A 24,024-nucleotide genomic window follows, 5' to 3' on the forward strand; every position below is an offset into this window, starting at 1 on the left:
GCTTAGAGCTGTCCTTAGTGTGACATCAGTGAGTCGCATCCCAGGAAACTGCATTAGATGTAAAGCTAAAAGTTCACACCGCAGCCTACTTGGACCCTGGTTCACTTCCATGTCATGTGCATTGCTGTGGTGTTTTTGTTTTCTCTCTTGCAGCATTTTCCCCTGCAAGTAAATGTACTACACTAACTGTCCAGTCTGTACTGCCAGTAATCTTCCCAGTCTACCAGTAGTGGCCAGAATGAGATACTTAAGCGGTTTGGAACCTCTTATGAGGGAAGGAATACCCATTTTATGTCAGACAGTTGTTCTCCCTGAGCCAAACAGAATGAAGTACTGCTTTTTTTTTTTTTTTTTTTTTTGTAACGTGAGTGGTGTAAGATATGTGGCAAAACAAGAAGGAAGGCTACCTTCATAGCTACACAGAGGTTGAAAAGTGTGTTGTCCCAGAGTAGACAGAGGGGAGATTTCTGCTTAGACAATTTGTGTTATCACCTGTGACATGCCTGTTAACTGTAACATTTCTGAGAGCTGAAACTGAAGAAAAAACAGCAATTTACATGGGGAAAAAAAATAACCCAAGAGTAAGTCGTTGGCAGGCAGAGAACTGACAGTAGACCCAATTTCAGAGCCCTGATTCCTGTTAGAGTAGGAGAGCAGCTGTAGGTTGTTGATGAGAAGAGCACTTCAGCAGCAGAATGAGTTTTGGAACTTTACCCCTGTGCTATAGTCAGTGAGGACTTGCTTTAACTGTTAACTCCTCACCTAGCCCCAACCTGGAGGGGATTTCTGAGGTTTAATCTTAGGTTGGATTTATTCAGTGCTCGTGTTTACTAATGCATATAATTGTTAAATACCAAACACACGACCCGAGACAGGCATTTTTGATAAAAGAACGTTAGTTGTCATCTCCTTATGCAAACTGATGCATATTACTTCTGTATTTTAACTATGTTAAAAGAACTGCTCAAAATGTTTTAACAGTAGGACTTTCATATTTGTCTCTAGTATTGTATTTTATTAATTACACAATCATATAATTTAATTAGAATTAATTTTAGTAGTTTCCTTTCAGAATTGTTTACATTGGTTGATACTGCCCTGTCCTACTAGGTGCCTTTATCACTAAATTGATGCAATTCTTTTAATATTGAAGGGTGCCACTTGCCCACCATGCCACTTTGGATGCCATGATGGTAGTTGCTGCCAGAGTTAAAGTTCATAGTTCTGTGTTTTAACTACCTCACTACACTCTTCAGAATTACAACTAGGCTATGGGTTATGGCCAGCATAAAGATGGTGTGTTACAGAGTGAATGTGGTATGGTGTGTAGTCATTCAGCAAAACCTACTGGTGAATCAGGCAAAGAGTTACTTCTTTCAATGGAAGCGCTGAATAAGGTGATGGTGGATCATAGTACCCATGATATGTGCTAGAATACCCCATCCAGGTAGCTATTGCTCCTAGTAAGCTCTGACACCACCTGTACCTGTCACTTGGCTGAATCATGCCATAGGGGTGACTTAGCCCAGTTTGTTTCCAAGCTGAAAATTAACTTTAAATACTGTCTTTTAGCAGTTTACAAAATACATTTTTCTCCTAAGCGTGCATGTGTTAATGTAGGTTATTATTGGCATCTGCTGTGAGGTAGCATAGGATGTATGTATTTTCCCAGCCATCCAGTTACAATACAAATGAAATCCAGGGGCTTCTTGCTCAACTCCCTGCATCTCTGTTTCGAATTGTTAAAAAGTGAGGGAAGCTCTCAGAGCTGATGTGACCTGGGAGAACATACATCTGCAACTAACTGAGCAGTCAGGAAAGTTCACTGAGTGGTGTTGTTGCCTCTTCAAGGTCCATCCCTCATGCTCATCTCAGATGAAAGCAAAAAGTCTTCCTCAGTACCTTTACTAACTGTTGAAACAGAGTAACAATGAAAGAGATGACTGAAGAGTAAGTCACTGATTGTAGTTCTTGTCTTTTCCTTGACCTTCGGGGTTGTGGATTTCAGAATGGTTTAAAATATAGCTAAAAGTTCTTGTCATCCTAGGACATGCTAGTGCCCTGTGTCAGCATGCCTTTCCTAGGAAGACTTTTGTTTTTCCCTTTTGTTGTGGTGTGTGTTTGGCTTTTATTTTGGGGGGGGTGGGGGAAGCATGTGTGTGTTAGGTTTTGGGTTTTGTTTTGGTTTTTTTTGTGTGTGTTAGAATATCTTCTTCATACTATTTTTTTTTGCAAACTTTGGGTCAACACTTTGATGCAAGTGGTAAGAGCTGAGTGGGTTTTTTAATACAGCAAATACGTCTCAACTTTAAAGGCTATAGAAGCTGTTCCAGAAAGTACGTTTGTACCTGTATGGTCTCTTTCCAGCTAATCTGGCACATTAAAAAATTCCATCATAAAGATCTTCTGACTTTGGCCTGAAGAAAACAGGAAACTCAGAGTCTGTCCTTCCTTTCGCATACTGAGGGACATGAATAATAGTGTTGTTTATATTGATACTGTTTATCTGCTGTCTTCTGTGATTGGTCTGTTTTTAATGACTTAAGTATTTGCCAGATTTTAACTGGTTTAGGGGGTGAAATTTCGCTCTTTGTCTCACTATATTGGTAGTTTTTGTTACTTAATGGCTCAGGTTTTCTAAGAGTGGAGCTTGGGCAAACTGAAGTTTTTAATCAATGTTAGTAGACTCAGTGGTTCAGAGTAGAAAGTTGACTGTCTACAGTTTACCTCTTCTTCCTTCAAAACAAAGATCACTGGGGGATAGGTGCAGGAATGTTGGTAGAGTTGCATGTGCTGATGACTTAGATGAAAGTGGGCTGCAGCAAGGGCACCGGTTGTCACTGCAGTGCAAAAGACTGCACTGGGTAATCTGTCTTGCTGGATTGTCTCACTTTTTGGTTAAGGGATTCAAATAAGCTGTGTTGAGCCTACTAGCAAGGTACCTGGTGCTGTTGCCTTTAGACAAGACAGATAGATGGTACGGTCAAAGCACAGAAGCGTATCACCCAGAGGGTAGAAGATCCTTAATTCTAGCCTTGTTCAGTCACTGATACTGCTGTGTAAGAGTGGGCAAATCATGATGCTTCCTGTATCTGTCTCCTTACATGTAAAATTGGGATAACTACATGTGTTAGTCTGTTACCCTACAATAATGTTCAAGACCAAGACTTGAGCAGTTTTTTGAGTGTTGGGTTTTTTTTTCCGTGTTGCACTTTAAAATGTTGAATGTTACATACTTTTTGCCACCATCTTTTCTTCTTCCTCTTCCCCTCCAGAAAAAAAATAAATAGGATAACTTGTATAAAAAAAAAATTGTTGATTCCATTAAATTCTTTGTATTCACCAGGGTGGGGTGTTTTGTTTCCCTTTATCTGTTTAGTGGTTTAAATAGTTTCAAACACCAGTCTAATGAAGTATAATCTTTACTGATTGTTCATGGGCTTTTCTAGGTGTCTTCCAGCAACCATACTTTCAAAGTTTTGTACACTATCAGTAGTAAAGTTGCTGATCTCTGGTTACAGAGCTTGTCTCTTAATCCTTTTTTTTAAATAACGGGGTTATGTTTGAAGCTTCCCAATGATAAAGAATCTGTTCAAACTCCCATGAACTTTTACAAATGTCACTAAAGAGTTCACTGGTTTCTTTGCTTACTTCCTTCAAAACTTTGTGGATTTATGTTATACAAACTATGTTCATCTAACCTTTGCTGATAACCAATTTGGTTGTATGTTCAGCACATTGTTCCCACCAGCACCCAAAAATAATTAATTTCAGGGATGGACTTGATTTTAAGTATGTACGAAGGAACTGAGGGTCATTGACTTTAATGAGAGTAGTGATGTTCACCACCTTTCATTATTAGGACCTTTTCAGAACAGTTTTGCTTTTGAAAGGGGCTTTATCTCCTTAAATCCTTTTTTTTTTTGTGTGTGTGTTCTTTTTGTGTCTCTGGGACACTTGTATAAATTTCCAACTTCTTGTGAGACAGGAGTGAGTCAGGTAGCCTTTTTAGAGGAATATTAAGTCTATTTTCATTTTCAGATACTTCTAATTTTTTTTTTTTAACTTGAAGTCATTACTTTTGCTCATTCTGTAAATAAAATAAGACTCCTAGCTGGGAATGCAGATATCTAGATCTTGTCTGCTGCCCTGCTGCTGTAATGACTAGCATGTGCCTCTTACTATAAGTTGTTAGAGCACTTTCTGTATATTACTCTTGTAAGAATGTGAGGAGAACGAATATTTTCATTTAGAAATGTGTCTATAACTTCCTGTTTTACTGCTTTTCTTTTTGATATGCCTCATAACTTTTTGTTTATTGTCTTTTATTATTGTTTTGGCCTGAAGATCTTAACTTTCATATATCTTTCTGTTTTCTTGTTATAACTTTTCTGTGTATAATTTATTATTAACATGTAAAATTGTCCTTAACAGATGTGGTTATTCCTGTTCCCTACTTCCCTTACGCTCTGAGGCTTCCAGGACAATGTTCTTCCAGCTTTGACTGCCTTTTTACAAATCCAGAGTGCAGGATGTATCTACATGTCTTCACCTTCATGCCGTGTGTGCTGCTGTAGCCAAACAAGGCTAGAATTAGCAGTTGTGGGTTTTCTTCTGAATTTACCTCTTTAATCAGTCTTCTAATTCTTTTGGCTTCTTTTTACTTTAAACGTTTCTGTTAATGTCCTTCTCCATTCCCTTTCCCACTTCTGTCTGTTTAGTGTTGGTATCTGTTGTATGTGCACTCCTTTGCCAGGCAATAAAATGCATCCTCTTATTATTTTGGTTAAGCAGTTTGTTCATTGCCTTTTCTTGTGTATGTTTCTGCAGAAACAACCAGATATGTTATAACTCTTGATCAGTTTTATTTCAGTAGTCATTACCATAAAATTCTGGTATGTTGTTATTTTTCTTTTCACTTTCCCTTTGTATTTATAGGGGTTTTTTCAATGTTTTTCATATTCTAGGCACAACATAGGCTTTCCCATTGTAGAGTGCTCCTCTGAAGGAGAATTTATTCTTTCCAAACCACCAGACACAGGGGGCCTAATCTCTTTTGGCACTGTAGCTGAACAGTTGGTGTATGAATTGGGCAATCCTCAGCGCTATCTTTTACCAGATGTCACATGTGACTTTTCTGAAGTTTCCATCACTGAAATTCCAGGTTAGTCCTCTTAACATGTTAAGAGATCTGTGTCAATGAACTGGGTATTCTAACTAAAGCAGTTACTTTAATTTCCATGTTTTCTCTGCATGTTTCTTGTTAAATCAGTTCCTTAGAGGGTGATTCTGTATTAAACTGATTTTTTTTCAAGGACTTTTGCTAGGATTTCCTTTAGAAATTTTAACCGTAGTCTTAGCTGGCTGACTAATTTGTTGATCACCACTCCTTTTGCTGTACTTTTTAATGCATGCCTTGCACCTACCAAGTCTTTAAACTATGTATTCTGTGTGATCAACGTTGAGGCAGCTCCACTGTGATTTTAGTTTTGTGGTTTTTTTAAACTGCAGCTCAGTTTCTTTGCTCAAAAAAAGGTATGTTTTGTATGTGTTTTCTCATATGGCATTTGAAACACGCTTACTTGAAACAAGTAACAATGGAAAGCTGTGTCTTTCAAAGCACTACTTGGTAATGGTGTGGTTCATCTTAAGTGGTAGAAGCATGCTTAGATACAGGATTTTTACCAGAGAATCTCTGTTTGAAAAAGTCCATTTGCTGTCCTTGAAACTCTCAACAGCTAGTGGACTAGAGATGGATATAACGTGTGTTTTGGATTTAGCTTTAAAAACAAAACAAACAAAACCCCCCGGGTTTAACAGATTTGAAGATCTATAGGTTGGATAAGACAGCTTAGAAAAAAAAAAAAATTAGCTACAGTCACTTGAAGTTTGTTTTTTACTGCATCTGTATTCTATATCCTTTTTCATTCTAATGGAACTTCTCTGTGACAGAGTGTCTTTATAAAACTTAGAACAAATGAAATCTCAAATTAAAAACTTACTGTGATAAAACTTAGAACACTATAGCATCAAAAATATTTTGCTTCAATAATAAAAGTATCATAAAACTATACAGTGAACATTGTGCTCGTGCAATATAACCAAATGGCAGTCTGACAAGGCCAGCTTGCTGCTTTTAGTCACTAGTCATCTTTTTTAAAAAAAAAAAAAAAAAAAAAAACCAACACCCTAACCTTCAGATGAACTTTTAGCTTGCAAATGACCCGATATGACATGTTTGAACTTAAAATGAACTTTCCCATGAACTTTCAGTTAGCCCTCTTAGAAATATAACAGATGGAAAATGGGCAGATTTCTTAAATATTTTTAGTTTGAAGTGCTTTGACACGTACACTAGTAAAAACAGGCAAGCTATCTATTTTTGCTGTTTACATTGCTGATTTTATTGTCCTGCTGGATTACTTGCAGTGTTGGAACTGAGAGGTGCTTCTGTTTTCTTTTTGTCAGCGGATGCTGTGCATTTTGTTTTGTGGGGTTTTTTCTTAGCATTACTCCTTCACCTGGAACATAAAACTCAGATCTTCTCTATTGTGAGAGTTAAATTATCCTTATGTCAATCTTGCAGAGTGATTATGATATTTGAGTGACATGTAAAATTTCTGCTAGTCACATTTCACTTTTTCAGATATGTTCTGATTTGATCTCTCCGGAGTGTTAGTGTAAAGCTTTGAACTGCTTCCTAAATATTTGCAAGTACAGGTTAGGTACGGGTGAAGCTACAGTATAACTGTGTCTGTCTGACATGAGGTGCTGATCCTGCACTGCTAATTTTCAAGGAATTGCACCTATTGATTTTTCCGCAGTTCAAGCTTGACCTGATGCCATGGAAGCAATTTTTTCTGAGTTCTTTTTGTCATTAATATTTCTAATACATGGTAGTTGCCCTGGAACATACATTCAGACTGTTCTGTTTCTGTTATTGATAAGAAGGCTAAAGTTAAGTTATCCCTTCTCTTACTCATCTATCAGCAAATAAGCTCTCACTGTTTTCTCATCTTGTTTGGTTTTTTTACCAAGTGGAGGACTGCAGTCCACTCCAGCCAACTACAGTAAATTGTATGTTTGTGTTCAGTAACTGGCTGCTAAGTGGAAAATAACTATTGGGTCTGAAGTCCTAAGGCTGCTTTCCGTGTTAAGTATTTTTTAAGTACGTGAATAAACATTTCAAGCATTCTATTAAAAGGCTTGTTGAAGTCATAAATTTAGTCACCAATTTGCTGTTTGTGTTTCTGAGGCAGGGAGGACTGTTACATAAAAGGTTCTCTCTTCTGTGGCATTACAGCTATCAAGGATTTTCTTTTAATTAAGTGCATTTGATTAATATGTATCACAAAAGAATGTCTTTTGAAGTTATATTGAAGAAGCTTAAATACTGATTTTAACCGCTATAGGTTTTGACGGTGGGGCAGTGAAAGTTCATGGAGCAAAAGGATCGCCTCCTTCAACGTTTTATAAGGTATTGTCTCTTTCTGTGGAGTGTAAGGTATTTTTGATTTATGAAATCCTGTATTTTGGAGAAAATACTAAATATTTTCTGCCAAAACCTGTTACCACTTTAAAATCCTCATCTTCCCTGACCCAAGAGTAAAAGAATGGGGGAAAAAGAAAAAAAGAGAAGTTAGTAAAACAAGGATAATAAAAAATGAGATATAACGTAAATTTCAGGGAAAATAATAATAAATACATTACCTGTGAAATACCTTCTCAAAATATATAGCTGAAACACTGTTTTTTGGGACATTTAAAAGTAGACTGGGTAAAGCATTTGAAAATTTACTGTAGGAAAAATATTTCTGGTTGTAGAGTTACGCTGAATGTCCTACCAGGCTCTTCAATTTCTGTTTTTGTTAGGTAACAAGTGTTGAAAATGCTTATCACCCTTAGTTTGGATATATCTATTAGAGCTTTTCTATCATATGTGGCCATGTGTTAAGGTCATTACTTTCACTGTATTAGAACTCTGTTAAGCAGCTGTAGCACTGGAAGAATAGTAAAATGCTTATTAGCTAGGGGTTTGCTGTGTACAGCATGTTCTTTTGTGTGCATGCGTGTGTGTGATATTTTTCCACACTTACGGTAATGCTTCAAGGAAACTTACGTCTGATCTATTTCACTGTGATAGATTATTCAGCTTTTCATTGTCAGTGTGTGTCCTATTTACCAAAATAGATAAGTACAGGAGAATTTAAGGATGACCATGAGAATTGATTCAGAGTTTGTTTTGCAGATTTGAACCTTCCTCCAATAGAAGTCTGAATTTTAAATAATGGATTAAATTTTTGTGGTGATGATGATGGTTTCTTGCTATTCTGCTTAATGTATGAATAATGATTGCCAGAGAGCATTTATACTATACCAGTACTGAATCCCGTGTAATTTCATAATCCCATTATCATTAGGTAAATGCCACTTATCTTGATGGCTTCAGAGCTACTGCTGTCTGTCCAGTGGGAGGTCCAAAGGCAGTACAAAAAGGAAAACGCACTGCGGAAAGTATTCTGCAAAGGTTAGTATTTGAGTCTTGGAAAGGGGTTTGGCTTTTTCAGAGGTGATGAAAATAGAAGTATGACATACGATGGCAACCATATTAACCTTATAGGAACGCTAGAAGCTTATAATCTTCCAGTTGGGAGAACATTTCAAGACTTAAGTAGCCTGGTTAGGAAACCTGTTTTCAACATCTAATTACACTTCAGCTACATTTGACAGAGCGAGAAAGGTCTCGAGTATGGTTGAAAATAGATGGCTGGATAGCAGAGAGAAACCCAAATTAATGAGGGAAAAGCTGTGATTCAGAGTAAATTTTATTAGGTGCCAGAGAGAGACCCGTGTGAAACTAATATTCACTGATTTTCACAGAACTTCTTTTGATAAAAAAATCTTAGTGCTATGAAATGTAGGCAGTTTACCAAGTTCATGTTTTAAACAAGGTTATCTTAGCACCTTCTAAAACATAACTAATGATTTTGTTTGCTATAACAATTTTACAATTTTAAGACAGCCTGATAAGCCTTTAGTCATATTGTTATGCCAGTATATTTGGGCGAGGAAGGATTCCTCTTAAATATAATTCTGTATGCTCATGGAAGTTTCTGAGCGTTTATTTCAATAGTCCCAGTCTTTCTAGTTATGAGATCTATCTCTTTGTGCTTTGTTATGTATATAACTTCCCCTCATCCTATTATAGACCCGTGCAGCAAGTACACTAGGATAGACACCTGTCAGAAATGCAAGGTTTACTGTGGACTTAGTGACGTATTGCTCATGTGCCCACGTACAGCACTGTGAAGGAGGAGGTGTGTGCCTTCCCTTAAGAGACATAGCAGATGAAAGCGGGCTGATAGGGGATGTGTAATTAAGCTATGGAATCCCTTTCTTCAGAGCAGTGCAAATGCTAAACGGTATTTGTCCAAGAGCTACTGAGAAAATCAATGAAGCAAAAAAAAAAAACCCTTCAAGAGCTGTCAAATACAAAGACCGAGGGACTCAAAGTCTCTGAAAAGCAATCTTTCTGGAAGCTAGTTGATTATTTTGGAGATACAATGGTATATTTTCCGTTCCATGTTTGCTCTTGAATATTATTTCAGACCGGACTGCATGAATCTTTTGTCTGATTAAAACAGCTTGTGGTGCTGCTGCCTCTTTGACCACTAGAAAATAAATTCTGCCTGCTTAGTATGCCATCCTTAGTAATCCTTAGAAGCGAGGGGTTATGGGAGATAGCCAAAGGCTGGTTAACTAGCTTGGTAAGTGACCTCTAGCCCATGAGGCATGCCTGGCGCAGCTGTGGCTTGTTCTGTGTGTTAAAAATCACAATATACAGTATTGCCCGTCAATATAATTTCCATCTCAAACAGGGTTTTAAACAGCTTAATGTGCAGAATCGTTTATTCAGTATGTTTTAAAGATTTGTGTATGTCAACCCAGATATAGAGGAAAAAGTTAAGCTATTCCAATCACTGTCAGAGAATTCTCTACCAGTAACTACAGCTCTTCAGGAAGCTCTGACTTCAGTCCTTCCAGCAGTTCCTGTTGCAAGAGAACGTTGCAAGGACGTGATCTTACAGTTAGCCACCTTCCAGTCTGTTCTAAATTAAATTCTGCCCAGTAGACTAATGGCAACAAGTACAGAATAAGGTGCACAAATTTAAGGTGCTTCAATTGTACAGGTCAAATTAGTTGGCAGCCGAAGACATTAAGCAGCTTTGGCAGCTTGTAATATGACTTCTTTCACTTCTTTCTTGCATGCTTCTCCTTTATTTATTTATTCATTTTTGAAAGCAGGAGAGATTTGGCAGTACGTGTGTGAAGTTTCTTCGGAGTAGTCTTTGGTGTCCTTTTATTTTTGATGGTTCTCTTGTTGTGTTACCAAGATGCATGAAAGGGCTAAAAATTACCCATAGAATATATTTGGAACTCTAATATCTCTAACTGGAAAGTCTGTAGATAAATAAAATAATGTATTATAGACACAGTTTCCAAGTTAAGGTACCTTAAATCAAGTATCTGTCTTTCTGTGGTCATCAAAATAAAGATGGCCTCATTTGTGGTACATGGACCACATTCATCTCTTTACAACAATTAGAAAATTACATTTTGTATTTAAGTCCTGTACGCTGCTTCATTTTTTCAGGTATCATGCTTGTATTTACAACGATGATGATATATTAACAGTGTTTTTCAAATGTTCTGCTGATGCAAAATATTTTTCTCATCCTAACATAATTCCAGTGTTTCAACTGATAAAAAGCTTTTACATAGCTAGAAGAGTTCCAGACCAAGATTATTGGGAAACCAGTTTAGGTGCTTCGTATTTTAATTTAATTTACCAATCTGCAACATGTTAACAAGCTGGACTATTTTTAATGGTTGGATTCTTTTAAAACTTTTTTCTAACTCTAAAAATCTACCTTTTTTATCGTTTTTGGACTTCACGTGATTTTTTTTTTTTTTTAAAAACTATAGTCATCACTTTCAGTTTTAGTGCTTGATAGTTGGGCTGTTTTTTTTCTAAGAGTTGTTGCAAACAGTCTATTTAATCCAAACTTAATATTTCTCAAAAAACAGTATTAATTCCTAGCTCTCTTAAAGCAGTGTGTGTTTTCATGGTGTATAAAAAGAAGATAATGTTTGTCTCCCTTATTAATCATAATTGGACAAACTTGGCACTCCTGACACAATGCGCTTTTGGTGGAAACATCCTTTTAGAAAGAGTTTGAGGGATGTCGGTGCTGGAAAGGCACGAGCGATGAAAAAACGTTCTCCTTAAAAACTTTTATCTACTCTTTAGCATTTGAGTTGTGTGTTCATTAATCCCAAATAAGTACCTTTTAAGGTTTCAGTAAAAGTTCCTTCTTCGGTTTGATTTTTCTTCATTGGTGCCTGTGATGTAATAAGGTAGTTCCATGTATTTATTGGTAGTTCATAATGCCTGATAGCAGAAACAGAGTTAAGAACTGAATTACCAGGATGAAAATCAGGAGGATTGCATATACTGTAATTACATTTCAAGTTGTCTTTGTTTTAAAGATAAAGTAAGAGCTGAAATACATTTATTTGTCTTTGGCTGTCATCTTTCAAGTAATTTGAATAAGCGAAAGGCTCAATTTTAAACCTAGGGATAAATCCAGAGGCATAACTTTCTTATAAGTAATTGCTTGATTTGTAGTATTCAGATATATTTGTTTAGTATAAAATATTCATAGTCCAGTCTATGTGACAGAGCTAACTCCTGTGGACCACACAGGGGTACTTCAGATAATCATTTTGAGGCAGTTTACTAATAAAAAAATAATCATTTGTTGCAGGACTCGTCTTATTTTCAGTCAGCTTGGGTATGAAGATTACAGTGCAGTTAACATACAGGTTTTAGGGTCTGAAGATACATATGGACCTCATGCTAGAAGGAGTATAGATGGTGTAAGTATTCAGTGGAGTGTTCTTAAACTTTTACTGACCTATTTTAATCTCTCCATGTTGTTATCGTTTCCACAACTTTAAAGGAAATCAATATAATCTTGGGAATTTCATCTCATCATCTTGCAAAGAATTCAGTGTCACTACTTAGTGTGCAAAATTAACATTGACAGGGTCTTTGCAGTATTGGGTCTTCCAGAAGCACTGATATGAAATCTTACAAAAATGTTATTGTAGGCTGTTCTAATGTTGTTCATCTAAAGAAATATCTTCTTATAAAAGTTCTTCCAATGCAATTTAAGTCTACGTTACATGTAGCCCTAAAAGACCACATTATAAGGGTTGCAGAGTCAGAGGCAGAATTATTGTTGCCTGTGCAACTTTAAAACCGTCTGTGAGTTTCACTATTTGTGAAACAATCTTCAGCTATGTAATTCTGCATTGTATTTTGTGACTGAATAAATTTATATGTAAGAATATGAATGATGGCCATAACCACTGCAGCTGTGATATCCATGGTCTGCTTCCCCAGTCTAGAATACGGGAGTCTTTTTTTAAAGGACAAAGACTCTAAATCTCGTCTTTACTTATATGCAGTTTAAATATTTAGACAGTTTAGTTTGTTCCAAAACAGTAGCATCTAATTCTTCTTTGTCAATAGCAGTCTTGAAAAGCTCTCAAGGTACACGTGGCAAAACTCAGCTCTGAGTTTGATCTTAGGAATGACAGCACTTAAAATAGCCAACAATTTGTATGTATAGGAAACAATGTGATGTGGAGAAAGACAGAGAACTTATAAGAAAACTTAATATTTACGGTAAGAAGTTGGGCAAGTTATATCTGCAGCTGTTCATTTTAGTGCTTGAGCTTCAATATCATTCTGTACAGTGGCAAGATTTGCTTCCTGATGAACCAGCTTTATAATGGGGTCTTTTTCTTTTTAGGACCATAAACCCTGCAATGTTAAGCATGTTACTGAGATTGCAGATTCAAAACTTTGACACATAGGAACAGATGTTCCAGATATCGAACTTGTCTGTGTTCTGTTCATACCAGCTCCTTATGATTATGCATTTTAATACATTCTTTAATTAAATTGTTACATAGAAAGTTTTCTGTGTTGTTGTATAGAGTGAATAGTGGTTTCAAAAAGAGCAGTTTCTCCTTTGTTTTTGTTCAGCTTGCCTTGCTTATGGTGCATTAAATAAATTTTCCAAATGAGATTGAAGTATTTGTAGTATTTTCCATATTTCCAGCCCCAACTCCCAGGTCTTATATTAAAAGTAAATAGACTGGTATCTCCATTGTATGTGTTTCCCATACATGTCTCAAATAAGATGTGAGAGCTGAGGCTGGAATACAGGAAATCGCTCTGTTGCCTTCCTCCTTCACCCAGTTCCTCCAGCAGTTTAGAAGAAACTAACCAGAGGAGTTTTCATCTGGAAAGCAGCCATAGTAGCTGGAGAAAAAGGGGTGGGGAGTGGGGTTTGCTTTTCCATTTAAAATGCGAAGTTATAGAATCCTAAGGAAAATGACTGCCTCTTGGGGCCTCAGGTAGGAATAACGTAGTTTCTTAAATACTCTTTTCTACCATGTCTTTCCATACAAAATTACACATGGTTATTTGTGTTGCAAATAACAGTGCTCAAAACCAGAGATGTGTTATGTTAGGCAGTATATTAACACTCAAAGAAAACAGTTCCTGCTTTGAAGATTCTACAATCTAAATTTGAAGAAGAGAGGCAAATATGTATATGAATACCAATACAGGATAAGTTGAGCAACGTTTGCAGCTCCATGTAGATGTCTGCTGTGGCTGGACTAAGACTAATGCTCACGCACGTCTGCCAAACTCGGTGCAAAAGTTTGCCTTTGCGGCTGTGAAATCACTGTATCTCCCAGGCTTATGTAGGCCTGTGTACTGTAGTCTGAGCTGCTGTGTGGAATATTGATTGTTCCTGACAAATTATCCTTGAGAAACCAAGGAATGCTTGCCTCCCTTCCTTTCTCAGTTTGTGGTTGTTGCTTGCCACTCTGATAGCTTGTTTTGTCAGCAGCAGCCCAGCATGAGCGAGAAAGGGACCTGAATCAGCACCGAGTAACCCTAGTGGTGTTTAATTTTTAATGTCTCCTGCTCTGTCGTTTTCTGTTGGGGAGGAAGAAGGGGATATGACAGTGTCACAGCATCAATGAGTTCATGCTTTAGAAATACTGGATGTGTTTGATGTGAAAGGTATCTATTAATAGTACATCGGGTATTAGAGTTTGTTACACAAAAAAATGTGCTGTGTCTGTTAGTTTTCTACTAATCATTTGTTAACCAGTTTACAACGCATTGTTAAGACTTGATGAAGTAAAAATTGGTTTGCTTTTTTTGTTTTAATTATGATACTGTAAGATAAATGACTTTAAAATAGTCTATATATCCAGTTCTAGGACTGGATTCACCCACTCAGAACAGGATTCAGCTTATTATTTTCATAAACCATTGTATCTTACATCTGTGAGCAAGGAAGTAAACCTAGAACTTAAATGGAATATTGAAGACATGGTACACTCTAGAACCAGGAAGCAGATGTGAATGCATAAGTACATTTTCTCCAAGGGTATTTCCTATTAATTAGCTCTTGGTAGCTTTGGGAACACTTAATGTTAAAAAAAAAAAAAAAGCGCTTGTTGAGTTAGTGGCACGGCTGCATATTTTCTGTGCGGCAACCGTTTTTTTTACACCAATCTAGTGGAACTTTTTTAGATTGGAAAACTGATGGGTTTCTTATTTATATTATCTTGATCAGGCCATTTGTTTCTGTATTCATAGAGGGAAATTCCTATCTTTTCAGTGGTACGTGATCTGGTGAAATAATATAACCTCTCCTACCTTGGCTCTGCTAAATTTTTATCTGAGGGTTTGCCTATGTGAGTATTGAGATATACTAATAAAAATGTGAATCAAATTTGCAGGATTTTCTACATGATAGTATTGTGGCAGGTATTTTCCAGGCTGAGAGCTTGGAGGCTGAGAAATGAAATCTGTGTGTCTTGCTGTGAGTATGTCTACATAGGTGTGCTTAAGAGAGATGAAAGCAGTTATATTTACCATTACAGTACCTCAGAGTACCTCTGTGTGAATAGGCCACTAGAACAGGAGGTAGACAAAAATAATTTTTCAACTTTATGAATATTTAGACCTTAGGTTTAAAGATACTAAACCAAGAAGGCACTTCATTGTTGCTTTTTAGCTGATCACCAGCTATAAATTCAGGAAGTTTTCCTCCCTTGGTATAAGCTGGCATAAGTGAGTTTGTTTGTGTTGGAGTTTTGTCATGTATTTGAGTTGGAATAGAGGATTTAGTAGTCCATTAACGTAATGGTGTCTTTGGGATACTCTTAGAGTAACCAGAATGCTTGGTGCAGAGTACTACGGTATTTACGATAAACACCATTTCAGCAGCTGCCACTAGGAAATACATCCATGTTCCTACATTACTGAAGTTACTTAAATTCCTGAAATTGACTAGAGATTTTCGAATGTTGATGTGTTCTAACAGTATTGCTTTTGGGAAAAATGTACTGTATACACACAGGAAAATGATACCAGTATACAAGACATCAGTATTTCAAATGCTAATATTTGATTTGCTGGTTTATGTACTGTTTGTAAGGAATGCAGCTTTACAGAAATGTGGGCAATTAAAGTAAGTAGCACTGGAGTTAGGAGTTGTGTTAAAAGATGGACAATTTAGGAGTTCAGATCCAGCATGTAGTTTTTCAGGTTATTTTGAAGAGGAAAAAAATATTTTTTTAATTTTAAAATGTTTAGTCAAGTCTTAAAATTTGGGGGGTAGAGGAAGACTGTTTGTTTTGTTATGGTGCTGTTAAATTTACTAGGATTCTAATGAATCATAGTATAGTTTGGGTTGGAAGAGACCTTTAAAGGTCATCTAATCTATCCTCCCCTGCAATGAGCGGGGACATCTTCAACTAGATCAGGTTGCTCAGAGCCCCGTCCAACCTGACCTGGAAGGTTTCCAGGGATGGGGCATCTACCACCTCTCTGGGCAACCTGTGCCAGTGTCTCACCACCCGCATTGTAAAAAATTTCTTCCTTCTATCTAGTGTGAATCTTTCGTCTTTTAGTTTAAAGCCATGACTGCTTATCGCAACAGGCTTTACTAAAAAGTTTGTCTCCATCTTTCTTATAAGACCCCTGTAAGTACTGAAATAAGGTCTCCCTGGAGCCTTCTCATCTCCAGGATGAACAACCCCACCTCTCTCAGCTTGTCCTCATAGGAGAGGTGTTCCATCCCTCTGATGGTTTTGGTGGCCCTCCTCTGGATCTGCTCCAACAGGTCCATGTCTTTCCTGTGCTGAGGGCTCCAGAGCTGGAGGCAGTACTCCAGGTGGGGTCTCTCCAGAGCAGAGTAGAGGGGCAGAATCACCTCCCTTGACCTGCTGGCCACACTTCTTTTGATGCAGCCCGGGATACAATGTACTTTCTGGGCTGTGAGCGCACATTGCTAGCTCATCTCCAGCTTTTCATCCTCCAGTACCCTCAAGTCCTTTTTGGCAGGGCTGCTCTCAATCCCTTTGTCCCCCAGCCTGTATTGATACTGGGGGTTGCCCTGACACAGATACAGGACCTTGCATTTGGCCTTGTTGGACCTCATGAGGTTCACATAGTCCCACTTCTTGAGCTTGTCATGGTCCCTCTGGAGGGCATCCTGTCCCTCGTGTGTCAACTGCATCACTCAACTTGGTGTTGTCTGCAAACTTGCTGAAAGTGTACTCGATGCCGCTCTCTATCTGTCATTGATGAAGATACTGAACAGTACCGGTCCCAGTATAGACCTCTGAGGGGCACCACTTGTCACCAGTCTCCATCTGGACAGTGAGCCATTGACCACTACCCTCTGAATGCGATGATCCCAACCAGTTCCTCATCCATTGAACAGTCCACCTATCAAATTCATATCTCTCCAATTTAGAGAGCAGGATCTTGTGGGGGACTGTGTCAAAGGCCCTACGGAAGTCTACAGTAAATTTATATTTTGATAGGCATAGTAGTCTAGCATTTTTTCACTGCCAACTGTGTGCAATTGACAATTGCTTCAAGTAATTTTAGAATTGTTTTTGGCATGACTTCTAGTTCTTGAAAATGAGGGACACCCATTTAACTTTGGGTAGTGAACAACATCAAAACATAGAAATGTGGTTTTGTTTGATCACAACTTTTAGTTCAGTTCATCTAACAACTGCCTGCATATAACAACAACTTCAAGGTGTTTATCTTTTCTCTCCTTTTGCTATCCTTTAGAGGTTAGATGCTGTTAGTGTGAAGAAAGGTTCCTCTGTTTTTTCAGTGTTAAGTCATGAAAAATAGTGCTGTGTAGGATCATGCTGTTCCTTTGCCTAGAGGAGGGGGGACTCCTTTAAGGAGTGATGACTCTGTTCTTTATATCTGACCAAAACAAGCTGTCCCCTCTGCTCCACTCCTCAACCCCTGCATTTTAAAGGTGGGGCTGTTGAATTCTAGCAGCATCTGTATCCTTCCTCTCTGCTGAGTATTTAATCTCTGATGCTTTCTGAAATGTCACGAGTTTCTGTATTTGTAAAGAAATATGCTTTTTCCTGAAATCTGTTAAAAGTGTTGCACTAGGAGGAAAAATGTTATTTTAAAATATTATTCTTATTGTATGCACAATTGGGAAGCTATCAAATACTTCAGAAATTATTATATGTAAGGAAAAAAGTTTGAATAAACTAAAAAGGGTTTATTAATTCTTGTATATTCATTTCCCGGTACAGCAAATGTCTGGCTTAGATTCAGGACTTGGATCTTCCAAAATCCAATTGTTCCTTTCTTCCAGGAAAATGTCTTCTTCAGTATCCTAAGTAGCTGTATGTTCAATTTTCCTTTACTTTTCTACATTTTTAATAGAACACCTACCAAATCTACAAGAATTCTTTAGACAGGGCATTTTTAGAGAGTTAAAGTCCTCTGAGCTCTGCAGAATAACAACAAAAAAAAACCCACCGAAACTTTGGTGTGTTTTTCATGCTTTCACCAAATGTATCCTTTCCTGTTGACATAAAATCATAGAATTGCTGAAGTTGGAAGGGACCTTTAAGATCATCAAGTCCAACCGTTAACCTACCCTGACAAAAACCACTTGTAAACCATGTCCCTAAGTACCACATCTACCCTTTTTTTTTAAACACCTCCAGGGATGGTGAATCCACCACCTCCCTGGACAGCCTATTCCAGTGTTTAATAACCCTTTCAGTGAAAATGACATAACCAATGGAAGAAATCCCCTAGTATCTTATAGTCAAGCTCTTCTTTTTTTTTAATTTCACATTGATTTAAGTAAGCCAGGAATTTCCTGTAAGGTTACCAAAGAACCTTTAGAAACTTTCTTTGTGTTCATTAACAAAAAAAGCTGACTACCTGAGAGAAGAAATACCTTGCTGCAGAACTGCATACTTGAGTAGTGCTGTGTGAGAAACTCCTGACTGGTAGATTTTGAGACCTTGTGCAATTCCATTTCATGTATGTGACAGAAATGCTTGTGCTTCGGGACAAGTAAGAGACACTTAGGAACAGACTTCTATTTTGAGCAGGTTTTGCATTTTTAGAGATGCAAAGGGTAGACCAAAGGTGGTGCTTGCTGGTGGATGCAAATTCTTGAATGAATACAGTCTTTGCCTTCTGTGAGACCTAATGTCTTCCCTTTTGCCTGTGTATTGATTCCAGTGGTAGATCTTTCAGTGGCAGAAAAGAGATTTGGTGTTTTGTTGTTGTTGTTTCGTTTTTTGGTTTTGGGTTTTTTTTTTAATGAGAAGTAAAATCTTAAGTGAGAGAGAGTACTTATCTGTAAAGGCAGGTGTGTTAGTTGACTGCGGAGTAGGGAACAGAGTACTAGTTGGGTTTACCTTTACAGGAGTGTCTGCTTTCTTCTCTGGAAACATGGTGGCTCTTAAAATTTCTGTTCTCCCATGTAACTCCCAAGGATTAGGTTTAAATTCTTTTCTGTGAGCAGATCTGCTTACTTGATGCTAAGAGAAGTGGATCTGGCTCTCTAATTGACCCCAAAGCATTCTCAGTGCACTTAAGATAAGAAGACAATTTGTTTGCCAGTTCCACTGAGAGTGAAGCCAAGTATTTAGTTTCTTATAAAGTAGTATTAGTTATAATACCTGGTTCTTTAAGAATGCTGGATATTAAGCACACTGTCCTAGCAGTCTGAAATGCCCAATAGTTGATTTCATGGGAGTAAAATAAGACAGTGAAATGTTGACTGAAAATAGTAGTGATGCTGGATGAAAAGTCACTGAATGAAAATTGTAGCAGTGAGCACAAAATGCTTCCATTAGATTTGAATGCTGACCTGCAGTTATTTTTTCAATTTGGTAAATTTAACTGATGTTCTGCACCTAAGCTAATCTAATTTCTTCTTTTTTGAAGCAGGGTCCTCGGGAAGCTGTGATTTGGCTTGCTGTACACCATAAGCGAAAAGAAGCTGTAGAAATCTTCTCCAGAGAGATTGCACCAGCTGGAACTGGCATGGGTAAATATTCACATCATCTTCTAACAATTTTAAAGTTACTTGTTGTTTTTTTTTTTTTTTTTTTCCTGAGCATTACTCGCACCCAAAGACTGAGTCGTGTTCAGTTTTGCTGTGCTATGCATAGTGAAATTGTAACTTTTTTTTAAGGGTTTAAGGGTTTTGAAGGTTTCCTTCAGTGCTTAGTTACCTGATGTTGCTGCAAAGGATTTTTATAGATACTGCTGTATTTCTAGCCTGTTGAATGTGTAGCTGCTTGTGTAGGTAGTTACAACTTTCAGATATAATTAAAAGCTTTTTAATAGGATACTGCAGTGAGAATGCTAACAACCTGCATCTAATTCTTTATTCATAGTGTATGTTAACTACCCAACTTAAATTCTGATCCTGCAGTTAAGTCTAACCTCAAATTAAAGACATAAATGTTTGATTTTGTGTGAATTTGTGGTGTGCTGCAACTATTGCAAGATTTATTTTTAATTGACTTGTGAGGTAAAGTCAAAATATTGGGATTTAATTATGCCATCTTTGTTTTGACTGTATATTTTAAGTATTTGCATAAGGGTCACTTAGTGTGAAAGGATCTATACTTCTATTGTTTACCAAATGTTTGTTCAAAAAAACCCTTTGCATTTGGTCTTTGTAAATAGCATTGGATTCTCTCCACTTTCTAGGAGGACTTACTGTTTGATGATTTTGAGCAAACTTTTTTTTTTCCCTTCTATTCTCCTTCCAAGTCACTTAAGTGTCACTGCTGTATCCATCTCAGTTGTAAGTAGCACATTCATACATTTGCTGCTTACATTATGGATACTCATCCCACTTTTATTATCCATTTAAAATTTGGACAGCTTATTTTGAGGACTAGGGCTCAGATATTTTGCAATGGATTCTACGTACTTTGTGGAAGAATATATTGAGGATTTATGTAGATCTTCAAACCTAAAATTACACGAGTTTAATCTGAATTTCTCAACTTCTATAGCAAGTCTAGAATCCTGATAAATGGAGGGGTGGGTAGGTGTTGCCTTGCACTTAAAGAACTAATAAACATTTTATTTTCAGTGTGTTCCAAGTTGTATGGAAGTGTTCACATTCTGTGTTGCAGTCTTTACGGTGGTAGCAGAAATACAGTAAATGCAGGCTGGGTTGTTTGTTTGGTGTGGGTTTGTTGTTTTGTTTGTTTTTTTTTTTTCTTTCCCCGAAGTTGTGTTTATAGAGGCAAAGTCAGTGCATGGTCATCCTTTTTCTTCCCCCCCGCCAAGATAGGATATGATCATGTAGAACTAATCAGGAATATTCATTGAGATAATTTTTAAAGATTTTGCAATTCTGAAGGCTGGTTAGTAGGTCAGCATTTAGCATAGATGTAAGTTGCTTCTAAAGACTGTTTTTTTTCTAATGAATGAAAGATGGTATTTTCACAGTTGGACCAGACTACCATTTCTATAAGTTAAGCATTCATAATTGCGGTAGTTTCTCCTTTTTCATTATTCAAGTAGACTATGTAACATACCTGAAAATAAAGATCTATATGTATTGTTTATTTTATATATGCATAGACAATCCCCTAACAAATACCTTTGTGAACAAAGGAAAGCTGGGTGGATTTTAAAACAGTTACTTATTTGTAGGATCAACAGCTAATGGATGTATACTTGTCTTTCCAAATTCTTAATCTTTGCCTCTTCTTTCATAAAGCAGATGCTGTGTATGTAAGTCTTTTTTGAAGTCTGAAAGTGCCAGGCTTATTAAGGTTTTCATTTTTTTCACAGAATCACAGAATTTTCAGAGTTGGAAGGGACCTCTAGAGATCATCTAGTCCAACTCCCCTGCTAAAGCAGGATTGCCCAGAGCGCATTACTCAGGACTGCATCCAGGCGGGTCTTGAAAATCTCCAGAGAAGGGGACTCCACAACCTCCCTGGGCAGCCTGTTCCATTGCTCTGTCACCCTCACTGTAAAGAAGTGTTTCCGTGTATTTGAATGGAACTTCCTATGTTCTAACTTGTGCCCATTACCCCTCGTCCTGTCACTGGGAACCATTGAAAACAGCCTGGCTCCATCCTCCTTCAACCCACCCTTTAGATACTTGTATGCCATAATAAGGTCTCCCCTCAGCCTTCTCTTCTCCAGGCTAAAGAGTCCCAGCTCTCTCAGCCTTTCCTCATAAGGCAGATGCTCCAAGCCCTTAATCATCTTAGTTGCCCTTCGCTGGACTCGCTCCAGCAGTTCCCTGTCCCTCTTGAACTGGGGAGCCTAAACTGGACACAGTATTCCAGTTGTGGCCTCACCAGTGCAGAGTAGAGGGGGAGAATGACCTCCCTCAACCTACTGGCCACCCTCTTCCCTATGCAGCCCAGGATTCCATTGGCCTTTTTGGCAACAAGGGCACATTGCTGGGCCATGGATAATTTACTGTCTACCACAACCCCCAGATCCTTCTCCTCCAAGCTACTTCCCAGCAGGTCCGCCCCTAACCTGTACTGGTGCTTTGCATTCTTCCTCCCCAGGTGCAGGACCTTGCAGTTGCTTTTGTTGAACCTCATTAGGTTCTTCTCTGCCCAGCTCTCCAGCCTGTCCAGGTCACGCTGGATGGCAGCACGGCCGTCTGGGGTGTCAGCCACCCCACCCAGTTTGGTATCATCAGCAAACTTGCTGAGGATACACTCTGTCCCCTCATCCAGGTCATTAATGAATATATTAAACAAAATTGGACTGAGTATTGACCCCTGGGGGACACCACTGGTTACAGGCCTCCAACTAGACTCTGTGCTGCTGATCACAACCCTCTGAGTTCTGTCCCACAGCAAACTCTCAATCCACCTCAGTGTCACCTTATCTAGCCCATACTTCCTCAGCTTCCTAATGAGGATGTCATGGGAGACAGTGTTAAAAGCCTTGCTAAAGTCAAGGTAGATGACATCCACGACTCTCCCCTCCTCCAGCCAGCCCGTTATAACATCATAGAAAGCTATCAGATTGGTCAAGCATGATTTACCCTAGGTAAATCCATGTTGACCACTTCCAATAACTTCCTGTTCCTCAACATGTTTGGAGATGATGTCCAGAATGAGTCGCTCCATTACCTTCCCAGGGACAGAAGTGAGACTAACCGGTCTGTAGTTCCCTGGGTCCTCCTTCTTGCCTTTTTTGAAGATCGGAGTGATGTCAGCCTTCCTCCAGTCCTCAGGCACCTCTCCTGTTCTCCATGACCGTTCAAAGACAATGGAGAGTGGTCTAGCAATAACATCCGCCAGCTCTCTCAGCACTCATGGATGCATGCCATCAGGGCCCACAGACTTGTGAATGTCCAGCTTGGCCAAGTGGTCTCTGATACGGTCCTCCTCAACTGAGGGAAAATCTTTCTCTCTCCAGACCTTCCCCTTTGCCTTCAGAGTATGGGATTCACAAGGGACAGCTTTAGCAGTGAAGACCGAAGAAAAGAAGGCATTCAGTAACTCTGCCTTCTCTGTGTCTTCCACCACTAGGGCACCCGTCTCATTCATCAGTGGGCCTACATTTTCCCTAGTCTTCCTTTTTTTCTATTGATATACTGAAAGAATCTCTTCTTATTGTCTTTAACTGCAGTGGCCAAGCTGAGTTCTGATTGAGCTTTGGCCCTTCTAATTTTCTCCCTGCATAGCTTTGTTATATCTTGATAGTCCTCATAAGTTGCCAACCCCCTTTTCCAGAGAATGTAAACTTTCCTTTTTTTCCTGAGGTCCAGCCAAAGTTCTCTGTTTAGCCAGGCTGGTCGTCTTCCCTGTCTGCTCGTTTTTTTGAGACAAGGGGATGGCCTTCTCCTGCACTTTTAAGAGCACCTGCTTGAAGTATGCCCAGCCTTCCTGGGCACCTTTGCTCTTCAAAACTGCCTCCCAAGGGACGCTCTCAACCATGCTCCTAAACAGGCTAAAGTCTGCCCTTCGGAAATCCAAGGTGGCAGTTCTGCTGGCTCCCTGCCTTGCTTCACCAAGAATTGAAAATTCTATCAGTTCGTGATCACTCTGCCCAAGGCGACCTCCAACCTTTACATCCTCCACAAGACCTTCTCTGTTAACAAACAGTAGGTCCAGTAGGGCACTTCCCCTAGTTGGTTCCTTCACCAGCTGTGTTAGGAAGTTGTCTTCCACACATTCCAGGAACCTCCATGACTGTTCCCTCTCTGCTGCGTAGTATTTCCAGCAGACGTCTGGGAAGTTGAAGTCCCCCACAAGAATAAGGGCAGATGATTGTGAGACCTCTGCCAGCTGCTTATAGAATACTTCATTGGCTTCTACATCCTGATTGGGAGGTCTATAACAAACTCCCGTCACGATGTCTGCCTTATTGGCCTTCCCCTTAATTCTTATCCATATGCACTCAACACTGTCATCCACACTGTTAAGTTCCAGACATTCAAAACTGCCCCTAACATAGAGGGCCACCCCACCACCTCTCCTTCCTCGCCTATCCTTTTTGAAGAGTTGGTAGCCATCAATTACAGCACTCCACTTGTGTATGTCCTCCCACCACGTTTCTGT

General features: G+C 38.5%; 1 protein-coding gene across 1 annotated transcript in view; it reads left to right on the forward strand.

Annotated features, from left to right (window-relative positions):
* LOC309671361 (uncharacterized protein) overlaps window positions 1-24,024 on the forward strand; it is a gene marked incomplete at its 5' end in the record, with an annotated part of 69,020 nt that overhangs the window by 15,570 nt on the left and 29,426 nt on the right. Inside the window, 5 exons of the mRNA XM_082482581.1 lie at window positions 4,968-5,164; window positions 7,413-7,477; window positions 8,421-8,527; window positions 11,829-11,940; window positions 19,406-19,505. Coding sequence (XP_082338707.1) covers window positions 4,968-5,164; window positions 7,413-7,477; window positions 8,421-8,527; window positions 11,829-11,940; window positions 19,406-19,505 — 581 coding nt within the window. The remainder of the gene's footprint in view (window positions 1-4,967; window positions 5,165-7,412; window positions 7,478-8,420; window positions 8,528-11,828; window positions 11,941-19,405; window positions 19,506-24,024) is intronic.

The sequence above is a fragment of the Vanellus vanellus genome, assembly GCF_965231255.1.
Source record: "Vanellus vanellus genome assembly, chromosome: 4".
NCBI classification, from domain to species: domain Eukaryota; kingdom Metazoa; phylum Chordata; class Aves; order Charadriiformes; family Charadriidae; genus Vanellus; species Vanellus vanellus.